Source organism: Homalodisca vitripennis, chromosome 7, assembly GCF_021130785.1.
Source record: "Homalodisca vitripennis isolate AUS2020 chromosome 7, UT_GWSS_2.1, whole genome shotgun sequence".
Lineage (NCBI taxonomy): Eukaryota > Metazoa > Arthropoda > Insecta > Hemiptera > Cicadellidae > Homalodisca > Homalodisca vitripennis.
In genome coordinates, this window is record NC_060213.1 from 137,680,178 (window position 1) to 137,704,059 (window position 23,882).

At 35.0% G+C, this 23,882-nt stretch overlaps 1 protein-coding gene across 1 annotated transcript in view; it reads right to left on the minus strand.

The window, feature by feature from the left end:
- The window catches only part of LOC124366401 (elongation factor-like GTPase 1), a 271,013-nt gene that overhangs the window by 236,086 nt on the left and 11,045 nt on the right, over window positions 1–23,882 (minus strand). Inside the window, 12 exon segments of the mRNA XM_046822926.1 lie at window positions 2,272–2,467; window positions 3,507–3,739; window positions 4,333–4,484; window positions 5,706–5,829; window positions 7,116–7,201; window positions 7,414–7,607; window positions 13,413–13,563; window positions 14,675–14,812; window positions 14,814–14,848; window positions 17,869–17,980; window positions 19,605–19,792; window positions 22,514–22,649. Of these exon segments, the coding sequence (XP_046678882.1) occupies window positions 2,272–2,467; window positions 3,507–3,739; window positions 4,333–4,484; window positions 5,706–5,829; window positions 7,116–7,201; window positions 7,414–7,607; window positions 13,413–13,563; window positions 14,675–14,812; window positions 14,814–14,848; window positions 17,869–17,980; window positions 19,605–19,792; window positions 22,514–22,649 (1,745 nt within the window).

The following is a 23,882-nucleotide window of genomic DNA, read 5'->3' on the forward strand; positions in this document are numbered from 1 at the left end:
CAGCTGGGTTTTTAAACGCTCATGGTTTCTGGGATTTCCCAATGACCAAAAGTGGGAGCTCGTGTGATTCTACAGCATTTGTGCATAAGGTGAGTGTAACCAGTTCTTTGTTAACCCTTTCAGGGCCGGGACCAAATATGAGATGTTGCAAAATTTTTTCACATATCTATCCCCTTGTGACTAGTCAAAAGTGCCAGGCTAAAATTGGCGATTTTGCAGTCTCTTAGATTAAAATTTATAACTTTTCATAAACATTAGAGAATGACCTAAAAGTTGCACCAAATTACTCGTATAGATATATACTATCAACAAAAAAATATAAAGATGTAGCTTTAAGTAATTTAAAATTTAAAAAAAATAATGTTTTAATGGATTACATAAAAAAAAATTTAATTTTTTAATTTTTTTCGTAAATAACTAAAAAAGGAAAAATAATTTTACTGTAGAAAGCTATGTTATTATATTGTACATTTATAAAGGAACAACCATACAAAATTTTGTGTTATTTCTCTCATAAATAAATTTTTTATGACACATTTTGTATAAATACGCATAATTGTACTTCGCAACAAGTGATAAAGCAACTGACTCTTAACTGCAAGAAACTTAAAATAAATATTCACATTACGGATGTACCGGTAAACAGATGATTGTAGGATCCATAAGCAGTTTCAATACAGTTAAAAACACTATTTACCAAGAAATATTTACACAATTTTATTTGAAATTTATTTACACTTTTTCTATTTACAAATATGCTACTTACAATTTCACTCCCGTGAGATCGCAAATTGTCAGTCATTGTAACTACTACACACAATAGCTAAGCAGGTAACACTACTAATATTTACAACCACAAAATAAAATAATGAAGAAGAATCCAGCATACAATGGTACGATTGCACTAAAGCATAAAGAATTAACAACAATAGATCGAGTCACCTGATAATGTCACGTGACAATTACGAAATAAAAATGCATAGACCTCCAAAATAAAAATTATATTCATATTAAATATCTACAAATATACCAGGGAATAAAAAAACATAAAACTTTAATCATTTGATGTCGTATTTTTTAAAGAAAATTACGAATATCAAGGCGGCAATATATTGCCGCCTGGCACTTTTCAGACACGATCTATGGCGGCAATATATTGCCGCCTGGCCCGGAAAGGGTTAAGTTTAAATCCAGGAGCTGAACTTTCATTCCAAACAGAGAATGTTTTTTGTGGTAGACGTTTAAAGTCAGACCAGTCTCGTCAACGTTGTAAACCTGTTCTGGTGAAAGATTTTCTTCGTAAATTATGTTTCCTAGTTTGATTACAAACTCGTTTGCTGCTAAGATATCTGCGGACGCTTTTCCCCCACAAATGTTTACAAAATTTACTCCATGTCGCCTCTCCCATCTTCCTAACCATCCATCACTGGCTAAAAACTCTGCGTTATTTTGTTTTTCTAGTTTCTAATGAAAAAACATTGCCTTTTCTTGTAACAGTGGTCCAGTTATCGGAGTTCCTCTTCGCCGCTTCTGCATAAACCAAAGCCATAACGCCATAAACCAAAGCCATAACGCATCGTCAACCATCTCATTTGTTGGTTTTTTAATGTTGGGTCGATTCGTCAACACCTTTTCTGTTTCGACACTAGTGCAAAAATCCTGTAAGGATTTGCGATTACGTCGCCAATCATTGACAGTGCTTTACACGACGTTAAGTTCGTCACATATCTTTTTCACTGATTCGCCTTTGTCAATTCGCTGGATCGCATCGAGCTTTTCTTTCACAGTTAAAACATATCTTTTACGTTTTCTTTCACTCATTTTTAAACAAAATAAATGTATATAATCATTCAAACTTTTAGTTTTATTTAATAAAAACTGCACACCTAAAAACTCTACAACACAACACTAAACTGCACAACTTAAAACTGTCAACTAACTGTACGTATCACATTCAGAACCACCTGCTCAACTGAACAGGCATTGTCTAAACCGTTAAAAAATAGCCGTTCGATTTGTAATCTCTCGATGACTCATCGTTTGCTTTGTGGCCGGTTCACCCGAGGCCGGTTAAGAGGTGTCTACTGTATGTATATATTTCCGGATAATTCATATTTTCTATTATATAACAAACACAACGATACATAGGTTTTTGTTTTATTAACTTGTAACATTTCTTTTCCAATTTTTAGAAGCCTACTCAGGCTGCTCCTTTCAAATTTATATAAAATCGTCAAACATTTAACTCATATTGATGTGTTACCGACTCACCTTCCGCTAACATCAGGCGTTTGCTCGATGCTCCAGTCCTCCACGACAAACGCAACACCCATCATTGGCTCCTCACAGAGGGGTCCGGCCAGTGTCGCCATCTGGAACCCGTTGACGAAACTGCTGTCGTACTCCAGAAGATTAGGCTGGCACCCTTCCTTGCTCAGAGGATTCCAAATGTTGCGTCCCAAATGACCTATTTATTAACTAACATGTTTTAACTGTTTTAAATTGAAAATGAAATAACACTATCTGTTTACTCATAGCAGTTTTTAAGTATTTATTTGGTTTTTAGGCATGTCAAGAACAGGGTAAATTTTATTCCTGAAACGAAGTGTTATACTTTTTGTAACATATAACAATGACAAATGCTTGAAATCATACTATCCTTTACTCTCTGTTTACATTGGAGAAAGGAACCAGAATAGAGTTTTACATTTTCCTTTCATAATATCTGTACTTTGTAAAATGCCTCTGATACTAAAAAGCGTTCTAGACGCGTTTTAAGCGCCTTGAGTGTTGCAGCATTTTTTATCCAGTTAGGCAACTTGATGGAATAAACACCTACCTAACAGGCAAATGTTCGTCAACCACTGTTTTTTGCTTCGCAGTTCGGTAATTTACCCTGCCTTTAATCTCATAAGAGATCCGTGTCTAGAACATCGCAGTGCACTCAATTATGCACCTGATGAGACAATGAGAATGCCTCTTCACCACGATTGCACTAAAGTTTTTAGTCTAGATGTCTCAGATGTGAACCATCTTTGTATGTTTGTATCTCTTCAGACGAACATGACTCCAGATTCCAGGAGTCAAGTCTGTAACAGCGTCAGATCCCACACGCTGCACGAAGAGGAAAATGAACAGAAGCTTAACTCAACTTTCACACATTGAATCAACCCTTCCCACCATAGCTACTTTATGTGTAGAATACGTAGTCGTTTCCAAAATATAGAGAGCTGGATAACAATTGTAGGTTTTTGAAAGTTTCTCTGCAAGGCAAGTCAAGTAAGTTGATCAAGCCACTAATTGTGGGATATTGGACAAAAGTCCTACCCAAGTGCCTTGATAATTGATATTGTCTTGGTCGATTTTAATAGTGTAATTCTCCATAGTGGTGGTACAGCTTCAGTAACCAATAAAAATAATCATCACCCGACAACTTGTACAAATCCTAAATTAATCCCTACATAATTACACATGAGGAAATATTGTAGAAAAAAACAAAATCTTACTGGGTATCCTGTTGATGAGAAGGTTAGGTCCACACCGTCTAGGACCAAAGCACCAGATCTCCTCCAGGGTGCTTCTACTCCAGACACCTCCTGCCTTGTCCAGCAGATCCCCCAAATTTGTCCTGAACGTTTCCATTGCCTTCTTGGTCTTCTCCCCCATCGTCACTGTTGACTCCTGTACTGTCAGCCTCTGCATGGTTTCCGACAACTCACTGCCGTGTGCGTGCAGGTGCCTGCGATCACGGAAAGTTGTTAATAGTAAAATAAATTTCACTATAACGACATTAGATTTGGAATAATCCAAATCAAGCTTGACCACCAAATACATGGTGAATTGCTTGGAAAAACTAAACAAAGCACTCACTCGACTACAAGCACTAAAACATTTCAGATCAGTTTCCCCCGCCCCTCTCAATTTAGGTTCCGACAACTCTCTCACACATTCTGTGGTTTATTTCTTCCGGATCGTGATTTCATCCATATTTCATGTGACAAAGATGTCTGCCTTCAACTATCACCATGCTTTATGAAAGGAAGTGTGAATTTCTTGGCAAGATGTTTACAATCAAGTTGATTAACTATTACATTTATCTTCATCAGGAATCAACAGGTAACACAGCAATAATGACAAAAATATATGCGCACTAAGACATATCGTTGTAATGCATCTTTGCGCTAAAAGAATGCAAAATTTTTATACATAATATTTTTATTAGGGACTCCTGACTAGAACTAATAAATCATTGTAACTGCTTTCAAGAACATAAAATGCTCAGCTAATAAACCAGTGTCTGCTAGAACTTCCGTACAAATAATCACAATTTACCTGTCCATGGTCCGTATCAACTCCTGGTGGTTCTCCAGGAAGGTGGTGACATCCTGGGGCAGAGGCACAGCTCGTAACTTGACCACTGACTGTTTATTGGCAGTGTACATTGTTACAACCCCATCCTCTCCCACGGCTTCATCTCCCGTCTCCTGGTGGGAAATCCAAATTTGTAAACATTTTCAGTTACTATTGCATGTCTTTTAAATTAAAAATGGCTCAAAATGGTTGCATAAATGCATCTCGATACCCATATATAGAGCAAGGATGCAAGAAAAATATTGTAAAAATATCTAACGTTAATGGAAAGTAAGATTAGGATTTACAATTTTAAGTTGGTAACATCAAATCAAATCAAATCAAATCTGTTTTATTGCTGAGACAATAATACATCGTATGGCAAACGTCAATTAATAATAATATCCTAAAATTTCGGTCATTCATACTATAATACACATACAGACATACAATGTTTAAAGTCACACCTCTTTCATTCATCGCCAATGCAACCCACTTCGAACAGCGGTGTCATTCTTCAAATTGGGCGGCCTCCCAGTTGAAAGCCAAAAACTCACCTGCATTATAAAACGCTTGAGACACCAAGAAGCGTTTTAGGCGAGTCTTAAACGCCTTTGGCGTTGGAGCATCTTTGATTGGATTGGGCAGTCTGTTGAGGAATTGAACACCCGCTTGTGAAGGCAGGCGTTCATAAACCACCGTTCTGTGTCTACCAGTTCGGTAGTTTTCTCTGCCACGTGTCTCATACATGTGTATGTCTTGTCCTCTGGTTAAGGTACATTTATTCACAACATTGTTTTCTTATGAACAAAAATTATTTAATATTTTTAATTAGATAAAATCTGTACCACTGCAGAAATTACGGTGGGCAATACAGAAAAAGCGATGGGAAAAGCTAAAACATTTAGTTTCTTCACCAAAGAGCCATTCAAACACAGCCAATTGTACCCGATAGCTCTTTGATGATTTTAAATTGTAGATGTGCGATCATTCTTCATCCAGTCCAGATTTAGCGCCAAACGACTATCAACTGTTTCCAGTGACAAAGATCTGCCTTACAATGCGGTTCGATAGTGGCACCAAACTTCACGCCGGCGTTAACCAGTAGTTAAGATGGCAGATTTGTTCAAAGTTGGGATCAAAAACTTATGTAGCACTGTGATAAATGCCACAATTTGAATAGAGATTATAACGAAAAATAGTCTAAAAATTTATCTTTTAAATTTAAATAACAAAAGTTGTTCTTTTATTTAATTTTTTATTTCAGAACGTCTATTACTTTCTGAAGCCCTTGTAATTTGTTCAATTCAAAATTTTTAGGTTATTTAAAAATGACTTTTCAAGTTTATACTTACTTTTTTCACAACAATTTGCTGATCCTGAATGGCTTCATTAACCATGTCTACCGTTGGAGGAGGAACTATCGTCTCTCGAAAAGGCACTATAGGCTCAGACACGTTGACTGGTACTTTGGCATACCTGAAAAGATGAGTTTAAAACTTAGCAGTTATTCTGTTACTACCAAATGATCACTAAGTTACTCTATTTATAATCGGTACCATATAAATAGTATTAGTATATAGGTTAGTATGAGTTGTAGGTTAGGTTATGTTAAGTAGGTTAGACAAATAAAATTATATTCCAGTAGGTTGTTAGAGTGTATGGACTTTGATCTAGTGATTCCAGATTAAGCTTGGAAAGCAGCATCAGTATTTCTAGTGTAATGTAATGGCCATTTATCTTCAGACAGTTTTTGTTAGGTTGGAACTAACACAGCTCTGGAGATTTACAAAATGAACACAAGCATAAACCAATATCACAATGGGCGATTTGCATGTGGAGAAAGTATCATTTCAGTAAAACAGTTCTCCACCTCACTACAAGAGTCGTGTAAGTCAAGAATTGGCTGCTTCTTTTCCTAGAAGGCAAGTCCTGTAAGAACCTTTGCGCTGCTTCAGGAGTGACAGGATATTCAGCATGGGTAAGGTTAGAGCGTAGGGGCTGTCTCCTATCGAGATCCATGAGGAAGAATTAGGGCACTACATTTCAAAGTCATGTCTCTCCGGAAGAAGGGGAGGCCAGCTCTGAACCAGCCTCTTCAGTCAAAGCACGCATGCGGTGGCACACCCTTGTTAAGGCTAGCAAGAACCTTTGACTCTTAGGGAACAAACCCCACCAACTCCAACAGTCATCTCCCACAGTAGACTAGACCTATCAAATTGCCCATGAACCCCAGAATCTCAACATTTGCGGTTAGTGATGTGCCGCTCCTGGACACCCATAAGGTTGCCAAGATTTAAATGACACACCAGTTTTTGCTGTGCCCAGTGGTAGGTTCAACTGAAAGGAATAAACCAGCCAGAAGTGATTTCTGCTGGGTATTTGACGTGATTGCATAGCTACTAAACACTTCTGGCTACTAACATGTTTAGAATGACATATCCTGAAAAAGGTTGTCAGCTTCAGCCTCATAGGACTATTCCAGCTGCGGTAGCAACAAAACCCTCATCTCATTAACATATGAAGAGAACTGAAATTTAGGTTGTACTCTTTAGCACAATGGGTGGATTCGATACTGAGAAGTACCAGTACCAGTATTCACAAAATATTTCTCATATTAACTTTTATGACAAAAATATTAACTGTGGTACATATGTTTAAGTTCCATGAAAAAAAGCTTTGAGAATTGTGTCTTCTCTTTGCAGACAATAGACCTTTAAGTCATTTCTTTTAAAGTTTATCAGGTCATTTTAAAAAATGCTTACCTATGCTGTAGGTCCTCGACACAGCGTTCCAAGTGAACTTCTCCGGCTGTCACTATGACATGCTCTCCTGTCTCTTGTACCATCACCTTCAACAATACACTGCATTGTTAAATTAAAAAGATGCCACCTCAAATTTTTGGGTTATTTTTAATACCAATAAAATTAGCTGTCCTCATTACAAACTTCCAAATATTTGAAAGACTATTATAAGAAAATGAAGTTTAAAATTATAACTATTATAAATCAGTATTTTATTAAAATTAAAATACCATAGATGTAATTGCCGATGTTGACTTACCTGTACGCATGCATCAGCTTGGTTGAGCAGCCTCAGGCCCCGAACAAGTGCCAGCAAGTCAGCCGGTCTTGTCGGTTCCACTGCCACCCGCAGTATTGGTACAGCCAGCAGTTGCAACTCTCGAAACGCAGGACATGCCAAGTCGGTGCTCAGTGTTGCGGTTTTCAAAACGTGATCCTCCAAACCTCCGATTCCTGTCAACATTCCTTACTTCAAACATCCACATTCAACAAAGAGAACAAAAGCCTTTTCAATATTATGGACATACCAGGGCCTTCTTAATTGTGTAATTGTTTGTCCGCCTGTGTAATAAGTCTTGATAGAAACGTCCTAGAGACTTAGTACATAAGTATCTCTTGGTCCTATTGATTTTGAGGTCAAAAGGGCAGTCTATCCGTTTGTGACTCCTCTTGATAGGAACGTCTTTGACTTCAGACTTGGTACATAGACTCCCCTTGGTCCAAGGAAAAGTTCTATTGCTTTTGGGGTAAAAAGTAAAAGGGCGGTCTATCCGTTTGCCTCTCCATCCTATGTGCTAACTTTTCTGTTACATTCTGTCGAGTCCTTCCACACTTCGTTGTATCGATTAATTGAGGTTAACTGTTAACAGTTTTGACTTTTTACTAAATTTTTTATAGAATGTACTACACTGTTACTGGCCATTAACAGTGCAATGCATTTTTACTTATTTAATTTGATGAAAAAAATGTATTACAAATTCTATAATTAGAAAAGCGCAATAAATATTAACACAGATTTATTCATCTCAGCCAAAATGTTACATCATTCTTTAATACAGATAAATAATATAGTGCATGGTTTGAGAGACAACATCTTAACTGTTAACAACAAATAAAACTAGTTTTGTGCTTATATAAATAGAAATTGTAAATGATTGGGCAATTTGTGGTCCACCATCTGAGGACCTTAAGGTACTGTACAGGTTTGATTGTAAATTGTTAGTTGAGGTAAGGCTATCCTACAAATATAATCAAGATCTTAAGACAAGAAATAAGAAATCATTAAACAAATATCTATACAATTCCTGTTCTCTCCCTCTACAAATCATACATTTTCTCTCTGTTGCTTTTACATTACCAGCAACATGAATAAAAAAAAGTGAGTAAGGAAGTAACAGAATAAAAGTAACATTTTTATCCTTCCCATGCTCTCACAAACTGAAGTTTGCCATAGAGTAATATATTTTTAACATTCAGATTTCCATCCATCTTTTTAGTCCTTGTGCTTATTTACAGATGGCACAAGATTGGGAACTTGGCCACTTCTTGATAAGTTAGGGCTTTTACTGAATCAATATAGTTCTCATTATTTGTTGGTTACGAATATAATTTCTCCCTATAAGTATAATTTAGAGTAAAGTTGAATTAATATTATATTTTTTCCTTGTTCACATTTAATCACGGCTGAAGTTGCACAATGTTCAAAGATTTCTTACCATTTAGTATACTTTAGTATTATAGCCTAAGTGGAATTAGTTTTGGTTTTAATAATATTTTTGTACTAATTTATGTATGTGCACATAATGTAACTAAAAGACCTTTTTTATTATGACTTAATTTTGTCTTAAACAATTAAATTTTGTTTCTTTTCATTGATTAGATTTCTGTTTAGATTGACACAGAAAATATTCATAATACATTAAAGATATAATTTTAGTTTTAGTCATATGGCACGAGTAGCACTTCATTTAAATATCATTGTTGTACTGGGCAGGCAGAATGATGTGAGGCTGTGATGACACCGCTCATGCTGGATGACGTTTTTGATGACAATATTCCTTTCAATTGCCTTGAACTGGAAAGTTATGATAGCTGTTTAGATTTTTTTCATGATAACGGCAGTGATTGTTTAAGAATTTTTCATACAAACATAAGAAGTTTTTCAAAAAATTTTGATGAATTAATGGTATACTTAAACGAGTTTTGTCATACACTTGATTTGGTAATTATGTCGGAGTGTTGGCTGAGGGGAGGAGAAGAGCACGTACACATTCAGGGATTTGATACGTTAATTACTAACACACAACGGAACCAAAACGATGGACTTATTATATTAGTAAACAAACGGTTATCAGTAAAGGCTGCTCAGATAGCGTTAGGTGATGTTTATGGTATCGGATTGGACTTTACTTACTCAAATAAAATGTTTAACTTACTTGCTTTATACAGAACCCACGACAGTAATCTTGATTTATTTTTGGATGGACTAGAAAACTACTATGACAGTACTGGACTAAATAAAACATGCATATTTGTTGGAGATATTAATATAGACTTATTGAAGACTAATTCAATGACTAATAGATATTTAAGTTGTCTGCATGGCGCTTGGCTCATACAGTGTATTTCTAAACCTACTAGAGTGTCAAACAACCTTCAATCTTGTCTGGATCATATATTTGTGAGGATCAGCGATATAAATAGAGTAAAATCAGCTGTGATCCAGACAAATATAACTGACCACTACAGCACTGGACTCACTATCTCTGCAGCGGCTCCGCCTTGCCCTGATATTCACGCCGACAACTATACACCCCACACTTATACCGACCACGCACTGCTGACTAACAATTTGTCACTTGTCGACTGGACCCCCGTCTTAACATGTTTTGATGTTAATCAATGTGCTAATATATTTAAGGAGAGAGTTCAAAATTCAATATCAACTGCTAAAAAAACCAATAAAAATTAACTCTGCTAGAAACAAAAAACTAAAACCATGGATTACTTCTGATCTCGTTCGTTGTATTCGTACTCGGGATGGGTTGAGTAGAAGAATAAAAAAACAGCCATTTAATGTTATTTTACGCAATCAATATCAAAACTATAGAAGATTTTTAAGTTCTTCGCTGAAAAAAGCTAAAAGGGACTATTATAGAACCAAAATCATTCATTCCAACGGCAATCCCAAATTATTTTGGGGAATAGTCAATGAATTAGCAGGGAGAACTAAAAGTCGAGAATCATTTCCCATTAATAAATATTTGTCTACGACATCTGTTGTCACACCGAACTTATTAAAACAAATAACTAACGAATTCAATTTTTTCTTTGCGGCCGTGGGACAGAATCTAGCAAATGAAATCAATACGGGAGGTCATCCAGTTATAAATGATGCTGACTATAGACAGAACACTGACTTTATATTTCACACTGTGACAGAATTGGACATCATTCATCAGGTGGCTGGACTGCGGGGAGGGTCTGCGCCGGGCCTCGATGATGTTTCGGCTAATATTCTAAAACTAAATATCAATTTTTTTCTTCCACCCTTACTTCATTTAATCAATTTAAGTATCTTAAATGGCGTTTTTTCCAAATTTCTTCAAATTGGCAAAAGTCTTCCCTCTACATAAGTTCAACGAGTTCAATGATAAAAACAACTTCCGCCCAATTTCCCTGTTGAGTGTATTTTCAAAAGTGTTAGAGCGCATAGTAAAAGATCAACTAGTTACATATCTCCAAGAAAACGAAATACTGTGTGACTCTCAGTACGGGTTTAGGAATGACAAAAACATCACAAATGTTCTTTTTGACATCAATAGAGAGATAAATGATAGCATTTCGGATGGAACGCGTTCAATGTTAATTTTTCTGGATTTAAAAAAGGCTTTTGATTCCGTAGACAGAAGCAAATTACTATTGAAGCTTGAAAATGTTGGGGTTCGCGGCACTGCTCTCTTATGGTTTCGGAGCTATCTCACCGATAGGTTACAATGTGTGTCTATTGGTGGTATAAACAGTGATCCACTACCTGTGGAATACGGTGTGGTCTAGGGCAGTACTCTTGGTCCAATTTTATTTTTAATTTATATCAACAATATATCAAAATTGAATTTAAATGGTAAATTATTCTTATTTGCTGATGACACCCTTATTTTTTAAAAAGGAAAGTCTTGGCCAGAAGCACAGGCAAAAGCATCAAGTGATCTTACTCTTTTAAAAACTTGGTTTGACCAAAATGTCCTTTCTCTTAATATAACAAAAACAAAGTTTATGCCGATTTCCCTAAGAAATAGTACAGATTATAATTTACAAAACTTGGTTATTCATAGTTGTGGTAACAACTACTATCTGATTAATACGTGCACTTGCGAGGAAGTAGAGAAGGTGGATTACTATAAATACCTTGGAGTAATTTTTGATTTTCGGATGACCTGGACCCACCATATAGATATGTTAGTACAAAATATTAAAAAATATGCTTTTGCTTTCAGACAAATTAGTGAAATTTTGATGGAAAAAGAAATTAAGTTAGCTTACTATTCTTACATTCAATCACTTCTTTCTTTCGGAATAATTGCTTGGGGAGGGGCAAGACCATCTATTCTATATCCCCTCTTTGTTTCTCAAAAACGCATACTAAAAATAGGGTTTAACAAAAGTCAACGTTATTCTACTGACACTCTATTTAGAGAATCTGCTATTCTTACTATTCGCCAACTTTTTTTAAAGACTCTCCTGACGTACATTTACCTTAATTTAAACACAATCTTTTCAGAAATTACCCACCATCATGATACTAGATATGCGCATAATGTTAGGACTGTTACTTTACAGTTACGTAAAGAGTATTCTACAACAAACCCCTTTTATATATCTAACATTCTATATAGAAATATTCGTGTTCATCATAATAGCTGCACTCTCTTTGAATCACCCTCCTTGCCTGTTTTCAAAAATAGAGTGAAACAATGGCTACTCCAATTAGGTATCACACAAGCAGAGTCCATTATATCTGCAGATTACCGAGCGGCCTGACCTGCAACACCCATCCTCAGGCACTTTATAATATTACACCCGACCACTAGACCACTATACTACTAAACCATACTACTACTAAACCATACTACTACTGCTACTACACTACACTACACTACCATTCATACTAGACGCTACATTAGTACACACCACACTACTACACTATTATTACATAGAACCATGCTGACTTGATCTCCCCTGGGCCAACACAATGATATGACGCCGTTGCATTATCATAGATAAACTAACACTGAATTACTTTTTTACTAAACGTAACAAGCCAGTTCTCATATTAAATCGTGTTCTTTTATTTTATTTTAAATTATAAATTTTATGTTAAAAATTCTAGCACATTCTATTTATTAAATGCTATTAAAGATATCAAGTTAAGATTCATGTTAAGTTATCGTGGCGGACGATCAACTGAAGCCTGCGCACAGGCTGAATGCCCATGCAGGCTTTATTCCTTATTAATTATTTAAGTAATATCTTAGCTAGATAACTAGTAAACTATTGTTTTCAAAACAATTCTGTTTAGTTCTTTACTATTGTCATTTGTGTATTTCATGTACAGTTGATGGAATAAACATTCATTCATTCATTCATTCAATATAAACGGGAGAATCAGTAGAGCATATTTAGCTAAACTGTTCTGCCATATCTACAGTTTGGAAAAGATTCCTAGGGCCTATCTCCTCAGCCCCAAGGATATCAGAGAACAGGAGCCCTCAAATCTAATCGGCTTCTGTAAAAGTCTCAGATTCTGAGGACACAAATATATTAAGGGAGGTGCAAAGGTCCTTTTTAGGACTAAGTGCCGGGAACAAGTCTCTATCCCTCGGAAAAAAAAAATTGTAGCACATAATAGTAAGCGCTCGGACATGCTGTGACATGTCCGTCTCTCTCACTCGCTCCATTGATGGGGTAACAAGTGGGTCAGCTCACTAGAATTTTACAATACTCTGCTTGTTTTTTTTGAAAGCTTGTGAATATCATAGAAAGAGCCCTAGTATCGGCCCTCAGAACTAACTAAGCCAATCTTCCGGACCACAGCACACCTTGTCCGTAAGAACTATTCATCACTTGTGTAACAGCTCAATTCAATTCAATCTCTCTTTATTCAATAATATACATGTAAATATACAGAAATTGTGTTACAGCAATATATTTATAAGTACAATTTCTGCTCACTGAACAATCTAGAGGTGTCTTTCTTACCTAAGACATTTCCGGCTGGAACTTCCTCCAGGGTCTCCAGTTCCCGACCCATCATGAGATACAACTCGTTGACAGTCACCCGAGTGATATGCTGACCAGCCTTCAGGTCTTTCAAGGTCAAATTTAGGTCAATCTCTTCACCTTGCTTCATCTACAGAACACACAATCATGTCAAACCGTTATCAGTACTTATGCAAGAAACTGATTACATTTCAAGATTTAGGATGACAAAAGTTATGATGAAAGATCTGAATAAGATGGATACGTTAGCAGTGACATTAAGGATTTGGCTTTGGAGGGATGAATCTGACTGAAGAGCTCATAACACCGGAGTTTATATCTGAATGACTCTAAATTTGAACAAATTAGATAAGCTTAATTCAAATTTAAACATTTAAAGACTGTATATAAAACATGTTAGATAGCATCTATATAAATATTATTTTACATTTTTGGGACTTGGGGGAAGGGGAATTGTACCCCCTTTATCCCCCACTTAGTTACGCTACTGTACTTCGTACTTATACAACACTACACTTATACTTTTGTGTATTTTCAAAAATTATTTATTTATTCGTGAATATCTATTTTGTCCCCTTCAAAGTAATCCCCCTGGGATATTATACACTTGTGCCAACGTTTTTTCCAATCTTCGAAGCACTTCGAAAAATCATTTTTTTGTATCTTGTTCAGCTCCTCCTTTGATGCCGTCTCTATCTCGTCAATCATGGCGTAGCGTCATCCTTTCATGGGCCTCTTCAGTTTCGGGAACAAGAAAAAGTCAAAGGGGGCCAAATCTCAGAAATACAGTGGCTGCGGTATCATTAGTGTGTTGTTTTTGGCCAAGAAGTCGCGTACAAGCAGTGATGTGTGAGCAGGGGCGTTATCGTGGTGCAAAAGCCAATTTTTGTTTTTCCACAAATTCGGGTGTTTCTGGCGGATTCCTTCGCGCCACAAAAAAAATCAAAATTCGAATATACGTGCACCGCGAAAATTCAAAATTCACGATACTTTTTGAACACACCTCGTATAACTAAAATCTGAAAGAATAGGCATAGTTTTGCTCCATCGTTACCTCTCAAATTAATCCTGTTCTTACAGTGGTGCCAACACAACACGTATTTTCATCAATCCTGTGTTACTTTCTTGGTACAAGATCTTTAATACAAATACTGCAACTGATCAAAACCAATTTAGACAGTTTACTGGATATAGAAAAAAGATCATGATAAGAGTAAATTGATTGAATTCAATTACACTACCTTTTGTAGAGCTACGGCAGGGTCGTGTTTGGGCCCCAACACGTAGACAGAAGTACCTTTCCGCAGACGTCCACTGAAGACACGAGCGAAGGCGATGAACACGTCATCGTCCTCAGGATGGTATGGGGGGACTAACCGACCTTTCTCCTTCACCTCCACCTCCTTCTAACAAACCTGCAAAAAAACTAGTTCGTACAGGTATTGGTGTGAACTGTAAACAACCTGCCAAATAAAGGAAACAAGATTTTTCTGGACATCGTTCAGTGATACAAAAAAATCAGTAACACTACGTTTCGAGATCTGTAACTACCAAAAATTGGACACCATTGTTGGTCCGAAGACCATCATACGATTTGGGATAAAGCCTTCATAATACATCAGGAACCTCATTTCTTCAAAAGGAAATTTAATGGAGGCAACATACATTAAATTGGCAGACCAACCAATCAGTCAACTATCAGTCGAGATTAGGCCGCTTTGGTTGCCAATTCTGAAAAATTAACTAAAAAGAAAACCAAAAGTATCAAACAGATTAGATATTTGTAATAAACCAATGCGGAGTCACAGTATGGTTTTGAGAAGTTCATCTAACATGAATCAATATAAAAAGGACCCACTCCTGTTCCCTTTCTTTTGCGCCACCATCTTGTTTCTGCCATGGCGATCGCCACCTTGCTATCGGCATCTGGTCAGTCGTAGGCGGTTGGTCGATGAATGCAGACGTATTGTGACCTGTATTCTGTAGTTCTGTTTTAATCATTAGTGTTGTGTTTAGTTTTTTATTTAGTGCATGTTTTAGAGTTAGTGAAGTTGACAAACAACATGGTGGTTGTGATTCCTGACTTAGGCGTGTTACAACGTTCTGGTATGATTTGTTTATTTTAACCTATTATGTTTGAGGTTAGTTATTTACCTGAAGAAGATTTCAGATTGTAGATCTCGAAACATAGTGTTACTGATTTTTTTTTATCACTGAACGATGGCAAATGTTTGGAAAAATCCTGTTTCTTTCACAATCCCCCATTGTCAAAAACAAACTTCGAACAAAGAGTTAATTTGTAGATTTGTTCATTTTAACCTAGTTTGTAATTATGTTTTAGGTTAGTTATTTACCTGAAGAAGAGATCATATTGCACATCTTAAAATGTAGTGTTACTGATTTTTTGTATCACTGAACGATGGCAAATGTTCGGAATAATCCTGTTTCCTTCACAATCCCCCATCGTCAAAAACAAACTTCGAACAAAGAGTTAATTTATACCGTGAAAATCTAACAAACTGGCCAAGATAAAGGTTACATTTACAAATTAGAACATTTAACTCTCTCAAAAATGTTGTTATTCATCAGGCTAAGAGGCAAAAGACGTCAATAGTGAATAACTATGTTTTATTTATCCCTCTTAAATCCTTATAAATTACATTTCAGTGACAAAAGGTTAGACCAATTGCGAAGGCGACATCACTTACGAGGGCATAAAAGACGTTTCACTTATCACAGACTCTATGATTTCTACTGATGTCCGGTCTTTCATCATTTTAAAGTTTCAGACCTTCGAGTCCGAGTCAGATATAGCACAGGTCAAATTCAAATCCTGTCAGTTACCACTGTACTTTATACAGTATAATCTTATACTATACTGACTCTCCTCCTTGTTCTCCCTGATACAATCCTCACACAGGCCAGTGGGCCATTAGGACAGGTAGAATAAGGCTAAAAGAGGATCGGACTCTACTTAAAAAAAGTACCTTGTACAATGCATATTTTGTAAGCTTGCTGTATTAATAAATTTCTTAAATGCAATTTTACTAAATTGTAATGTTGGATTAATTTGATCTAAAGTAAAGATAAAAAATAATTTAATATGATCAAAAACATTTTGCAGATTCAGCCTTTATTGTTTTATGTAACGTATTTAAAGGTGTTGCATTTTTCTACAAAATAACACTATTAATGTACTGTAATGAAAATAACTAAAACCCTTTAAATTAAAACTTTTTATTACATACACGTGTTTCGGTTTGTAACCATCATCAGTGTACATTAACCTCTAAATAAATAATAAACAATTAGATATACACATGTGGACCTTTTAAACTATGTTAAATTTAAATGACACAGTTGTAATTTTCCTATTAGTAATCTGTATTTAATATTTTAATTTTTTCAAAAATTGGATTTGTCTTATTTTTCAGATTACTATTTAAAATGTTATGAGGATCTTTATTATAATTTAGATAAATATGTAATTCTTCTTTTGTGTTTAATTTCTCTCCTTTCCTTTCGATATCTAAAATTTCCATGTTCTTTTCAATATTTGTGTAGTTATGGTCAGTCTCCAATAAGTGTTCAGCAAATTGATTTTATTGTAGACATGTTATTTGTTTTTAAAGCTTGTATGTGTTCTTTAAACCTTTTATTAAAATTTCTTCCAGTTTGCCCAATATAATAGCTTTCACAGTCACTACAGTTTATTTAATTTTGTATACTCCAGATTGTTTGTATAATTCCTGTTTGTCATCATTTTGGTTCACTTTGTTTTCAATAAGTTTAAATGTATTATTTCTTGTTTGGTGACTGATGGAGAATTTTGAATTTTGAAAGGTTTTTCGAACAGCTTTGTTTAATTTAGTATTGAATGGTACACATATATATTTCTGAATTTCTGTAGTATTATGATTAGGTAGTATTTTGTTGGTTTTATTAATTTTTCTTGTTTTCTTCTTAATCATTTTGTCTACAATTTCCCTATAAGTGGAGTTAATAACATAAAAAATAACACTAATTTTGTTTTGGAATGCATGTTGATCAAAAAAGTAAAAATATTGTTAAAAAATTCTTATAATATTAGAAATTTTGCAAAATGTAGTCTTTACAAGTCTGGAATATTTTGTATTCCTTCACAAAAGTTGGCTCTACAGTAAAATAAATCATTTGACATTCACAAACGCATAATTAACAGCTTAGATACCCACATCAAGAATCAAGAAAAATTAAAATCAAGATCAAACAAAAATGTTTAAACTAAAATCATTACTAATTTAAAAACCCTACATTATGAAATTTAATAAATAGGTCTACTATGAGACTTTCCAATTTGAAAGCTAACATTTGGAGTTTGTAATAAGAGATGGTGAAAAACAATTTTGTATCACTGACTTATAAATCGTTAGTACAAATTATAAACGATTCCTACCTAGGCCTGCGATCTGATTGGCATGACGAAGTCTGGCTTGTTCCCTCCGCTGCGCAATCTCTTCCGGAGTGAGAACCCTCGGTCGATTCTGGGGCAAACATTTTCTCTCCAACTGAAACGTAAGAATCACCGTTCAACTTACAAACAACATTATATATGAGGTTATTCCGAAAACGTTTTAATCTAAATGCAACATGTTACGTGGAAAGAACTTGATCTGAAAGAGTAGTCAGAAAGTGTTATTCGTTTAAGAAAAAGTGAAGAGACGAATTTGTAAATAACATAATTAGTGAAATACCTTTAGTTTTCGAACTAAGAGATTTCATCCTCAATATTACTGACAAATCAGAACCTGTACTCAGCAAGGAGAAAAGGGTAGATTTATTCTGGGGCTAGGCCCCAAGGGGGCCCTGATTAGGGTCTTGTTCAGCATATTTGTGGAATACTATGTACTATCTTTTTTTATATCCTATCTTGCTGATCGCCACCAGTCTGTCTTCCTAAACAGATGTATTTCTTAAAACTCTTCCAGTGTCACAAGGTGTACCTCAAGGTTCCATCCTGGGGCCTACTCTTTTCATACTGCACATTAATGACCTACCGAACAACCTCATTGGCCAGGGGTCAGCAGTTATATGTTTGCCGATGATCTAGGTCTAAATGTTTGTAATGACTTGGAAATTGATAGTCAGAGATTAATGAATAAAAAAAATGGTGAGATTGTTGATTGGTGTGCTGCCAACAAACTTTGTTTAAATCAAGATAAAATTGTTGATCTTATATTTATTATTTGTAATAACGTAGATAATTTTAAATCCACCAAGTTTCTGGGTATCAGTATTCAAGATAATTTAAGATGGGTTAATCATACTGATCATGTTGCTACTCGAGTGGCCAAGGGTTTGTTTATTTTTGTTAAGTGTTGAAAATAGTGTATCTGTTGATGTGTTGTTAAGTATGTACTGTGCTCATATGTTTAGCCATTTAAGTTATGGAATTTCTTTATGGGGAAATTCACCATCTGCCAAAAGACTCTTTATTTAAAAAAAAACAGGCTCTCAGAACAATTTGTAATATTCCTTCCCGTGGACATTGTAAACCACATTTTATCAAATTTGGAGTTCTAACACTGCCATTTATGTATATTTTATCTGTTTTGTTGTTTGTGAAAAGTAATAAAGGTAGTTTTCAGGATCATACTGCTGTACATTATCATACACTAGGAACAAACATAAGCTAAACAATGATAGGTGTACATACAGCTTGACTCAGAAGAGCTTTCAGTATCTGGGTATAAAATGTTATAATGGTTTACCATGTAATATTCACGTTCTACCTTTGAATTTATTCAATCAATGTATTAAAAAAAAATGTTATTAAAGAAATGTATCTATAGTGTAGAATTTTTTAGGCTTAAATGACTATGTCTAAAAATAATGTAGGCTAATGTAAAATCTTTTGACCTTTGTCATACATTGTTAAAATGATGTGACCGACAAATAAAGCTTGATTGATTGATACAAATTTGTAACCTATATATATTTAGGCTTAGTTATTAATATAAACAGACTTAACCATTACAGTTTAGTATCTGCTACCGCAGTTACAATGAGGGAGATTGTTTAATTTGAATTAACTTTAATTGAAAATCAAAACCTACGTAGCACACAAAATTGAATCATATGGCTATAAAATAACTGGTCTCCTACTGCTTAACATTACAAACAAAAACAGACCGGAAACATCTTGGAGATGAAGACGATGATGGGAGCCTCGGGGTCACTGCTGCAGGTGAGAAAAGCCTTCTTGAGGGCTTGAGACTCGGGCGGGAGACTGTCCCATGACTGGTTGGAGGGACACATAAGTCGCTCCACCTTCTCCTCCAAGATCTCACAGGGTGACGGCAGCTTGGCGCAAACCATGTCTGAAACCGTCATAAGTCATCACAAAGATTTAAATCTTTAAATTCACTGTTACTAATCTAGCACAAAAAAAAACCAATGTGCCACTTTCAATCCAAGAAAACAAAAATGAATCTTCCCAATAACAGGAAATGGCAAGCCCCATGAAAGGACAGTTAGGGTTTAGCTGAAATTATTTTTCTGTTCAAAACAAGTAACCATTAACCTTTTTTCTTAATTCAGCACCCATCCTTTTTTCACTTTCTGTTCAATCGCCATCACTCAGTGGATATTTAATCGCCACAACTTAATAGATGTTAAAACGCCACCACTCAATGGATGTTTAATCCCCACCGCTCAATGGATGTTTAACCTGTTGAGTCCCGGGTTATGGCAGCACAGGGGCATCTGCTGGTCCGGGTTGTTTCTGGCACTTGGTTACTACTTTGCATTATAGTTATTTTTTGCATCTGCATAATCATATACTCATAAGTTTTATTTTTATGTTTATTTATTTCATATTATTGATATTTCTAAATTCAAATATACATATTTAAATTTTTTATATATATATATATATATATATATTTTGATTCCAAGTGTAAGTTTATTTTTTATAAATCAATAAGACTAGGATAAACAATGTGTGATACTAATTCCATTGGAAACAACGACAAGAAAAAATCTAGGTTTGTAGATTCCTTACTTATTCCAGAATCAGCATTTATTCCAGATTTTGAGCTGTCAAATGGAAATATGTGCGGAATAAAGTTGGTATCATTCACCCAGGGATAGGTAATTGGAGGTAGCTTTCTACGTTTGGGGTTAGGCCTACATTCAGTTCCTTCATTACCAGTAAAGTCATTTCTGGGATTATAATTTTGAACTACCTCGTTTATTACCAAGTCAACACTATCCAAAGTAGGCTTATTTGGACGATTATTAGAATAAACAGTATCACCTGATGGTCCTGGTACTGGTTCATCGAGATAACCTAAATCGTGGTTGAAGTCTGCATCACTAACTAGTTCACTAAAAATAAAATCACCACTTCTTACACGACTGAAAATATCCACATCACTTTCGTCGTCACTATCAGATAGTTCACTAAACTCACTGCCCAATAATTCATTAATATCTTGATCAAACAACTCATGCTTACGCGAAGCCATAATTATTGTGTACAAACAACAGCAACCGGCTGAAACGCCTCGACGTTTAGAGTAAAAACAGGCTGCCAAGTATCGTAGCGCGAAACAAAATATACCTCACGAGAAAGCCAGTGTTCTCCCGAGTAACCCGGTATATTGAACGTCATTTAATTTAGCAAATTGAGTTGAAGAAAACGCAAAAATAAAACGCTCTGCGCGCGGCCGCAACAGTACGGCAACGGGCCACGACTGCACACTTGCCTCAGTCGCAACTGTGCGGCTACGGGATCCAACAGGTTAATCACCACCATTTAATGGATGTTAAATCACCACCGCTCAATGGATGTTTAATCACTACCACTCAATGGATGTTTGATCACCACCATTCAATAGATGTTTAATCGCCATCACTCAATGGATGTTTAATCACCACCACTCAATGGATGTTTAATCACCACCATTCAATAGATGTTTAATCGCCATCACTCAATGGATGTTTAATCACCACCACTCAATGGATGTTTAATCACCACCATTCAATGGATGTTTAATCATCACCACTCAATGGATGTTTAATCGCCATCACTCAATGGATGTTTAATCACCACCACTCAATGGATGTTTAATCATCACCACTCAATGGATGTTAAATCACCACCACTCAATGGATGTTTAATCGCCACCACTCAATGGATGTTTAATCACCACCACTCAATGGATGTTTAATCACCACCACTCAATGGATGTTTAATCACCACCACTCAATATTTTACTGATCAGTACTATCTTGAGGGATATTTCTGTTTGTTGCCACTAGCACGTGGCTGCACTGTGATGGCAGGAGGCATTACTTACTGTAAAACCCATTTTATGACATTAAAAAAGAAATACCGGAAAGCGGAAAATGTACTGGTAGTGAAGTAACAAAATGTTCAATATTTGATAAACCTTGATTACTTCAAAATGTTTCACCAGTACAAAAAGATTAAGTGCATCCACTTGGAAGAGTGCAAAATTAGAGGGAAAACTAGTAATAAGTAAGTAACCAAAATATTTGGTTTCAATGTTTTAGTATTTGCATTTCTCTAGCATTCATATCATGCACCAACAGCTACATTTATATTTTATTTTTAATTATAATGAAAAATATTTGACAAAAATAAAACCTAATCCAATTATTATAACTAATCAATCTCACATTGCTATTATATTATTGATTTTCTGGTGTATCTTTTCTTTTATATTCAATTCAGCATTATTAGTTTATACACTCTATGTTAAATGATTAATTATTATTTCAAACAGAATTCAATAAACTATGCAAATAAAAAAATACATTACAGATAGCAAAAAGAAATCATATAATTGTAGTAATTAAAAAATAAATAGTAATGACTGGAAATAAAATGAAATTTTTATTCTCAATTTCTATTTATAGTATAATTTGATTGGTGAGGAACTCTTATAATGTGTTTCAATTTAGAAAAAAATGTACTAACTTTATTAACTTATTGTTATTTTTAGCTTGTGTGCTATATAGGCCTGAACTTATTCACATAACTTCATACGCAAAGAGACAGTTACATTTCTTACCTAATACTGTGGAGGCTAAAGGAAGCCACTGACTACAAAACGCTTGCAGCTGAACTTTGGAGTCAGTATGGCGCAAGTCCCGAGCTGTCATTTTCACATTGAGGCTTTCGACCATCTTCATTAGTTTTTCTTTGTCCTGGGTACAAATTCAAAAAACCAAATTAACAGTTAGGTTTATAAAAATTTGTTTGTGAACTGAAGCCTATCACAATCCGATTTTGCCTTTCTTTTTTAAAAAAAAGAAAGGTACTGGCTTGTGCGAGGATCTTATCAAATAGAATAATGAGGAGACTCGATACAGTACAAGGTTGATTATACTGATAAAATTACAACAGTTAAAGATATTATCTGTACCTGCACTATCACTAAATCAGATCTAAATGACAGCGCACAATACACAAAATTTGAAAAAAAACACTAAAAATAACTTTTTTTCATTAAAAAGTATACATTTAAGCTCTACAAACCTGTCACTGCAAAATAAAACAGTACAAAATTTTCCAAAACAATATAATTTTAGGTACAAAAAACCATTATGAGCTAAAAATACTAAATTAAAAATATTTTTTAGCTCATGAAGTTCTATTTTCCCAAGTACTACACTAGCTGCCAAAGTCTTAGTGCTATGGAAGCCTTCTATTCATGTTATGCTACAAAATGTAAAGGCCTAACACTATGTTTCAAGGATTAAAATCAATCCTCTTCATCAGTGTCTCATTTTCATCTGTGTTGGTGTGACGTGTTTGTACTCTACACTTGCATCCTGTGCGGTGACAACGCCTGGGTTCATTTTCTCCTGTCTGGGCCCCAAAGAGTTTTCTGGTATATTTAATCCATTTCCTACTCTTTTTTCTTTATTTTTTAGTGACAGTTAATTGCCACACGTTCTAACTTTTATGTACTAATTGTGTTCTTACCTGATGAAGATTCCAATCCTTGAAACGTTCTGTGATACATTTTGTAACCTAACGGTGGCAAAAGTTTAAGATCTTATTATTTATTCTAACCTTCCTAAAAAAACTTTAAACACATTAAGGACATTCTATTCAGTTGTAGAAGCATACTTAAATGACATTGAATTTTAATCTAATTACACAGAAATTTTAAACTAGCCATGAAAGAGGAAATTTTAAACTAATCTTACAGATATTTTAAGATAATTTTAAAACGGTTTTAAGGAATCTTTAAGTAGTTATAAGAACACTGTTAATTAGTTAATAAGAAATGCTTCAAAATGATGTAGCCTAAATAGTGCAACTAGCCCAACAATGACATTGTTAATATCTTTTAAAGTGGGATAATAATAAATGATTCTTGATTCTAGACACTGAGTTTTTGTGAAGTAAACATTAAACTAATTGTTGCAACA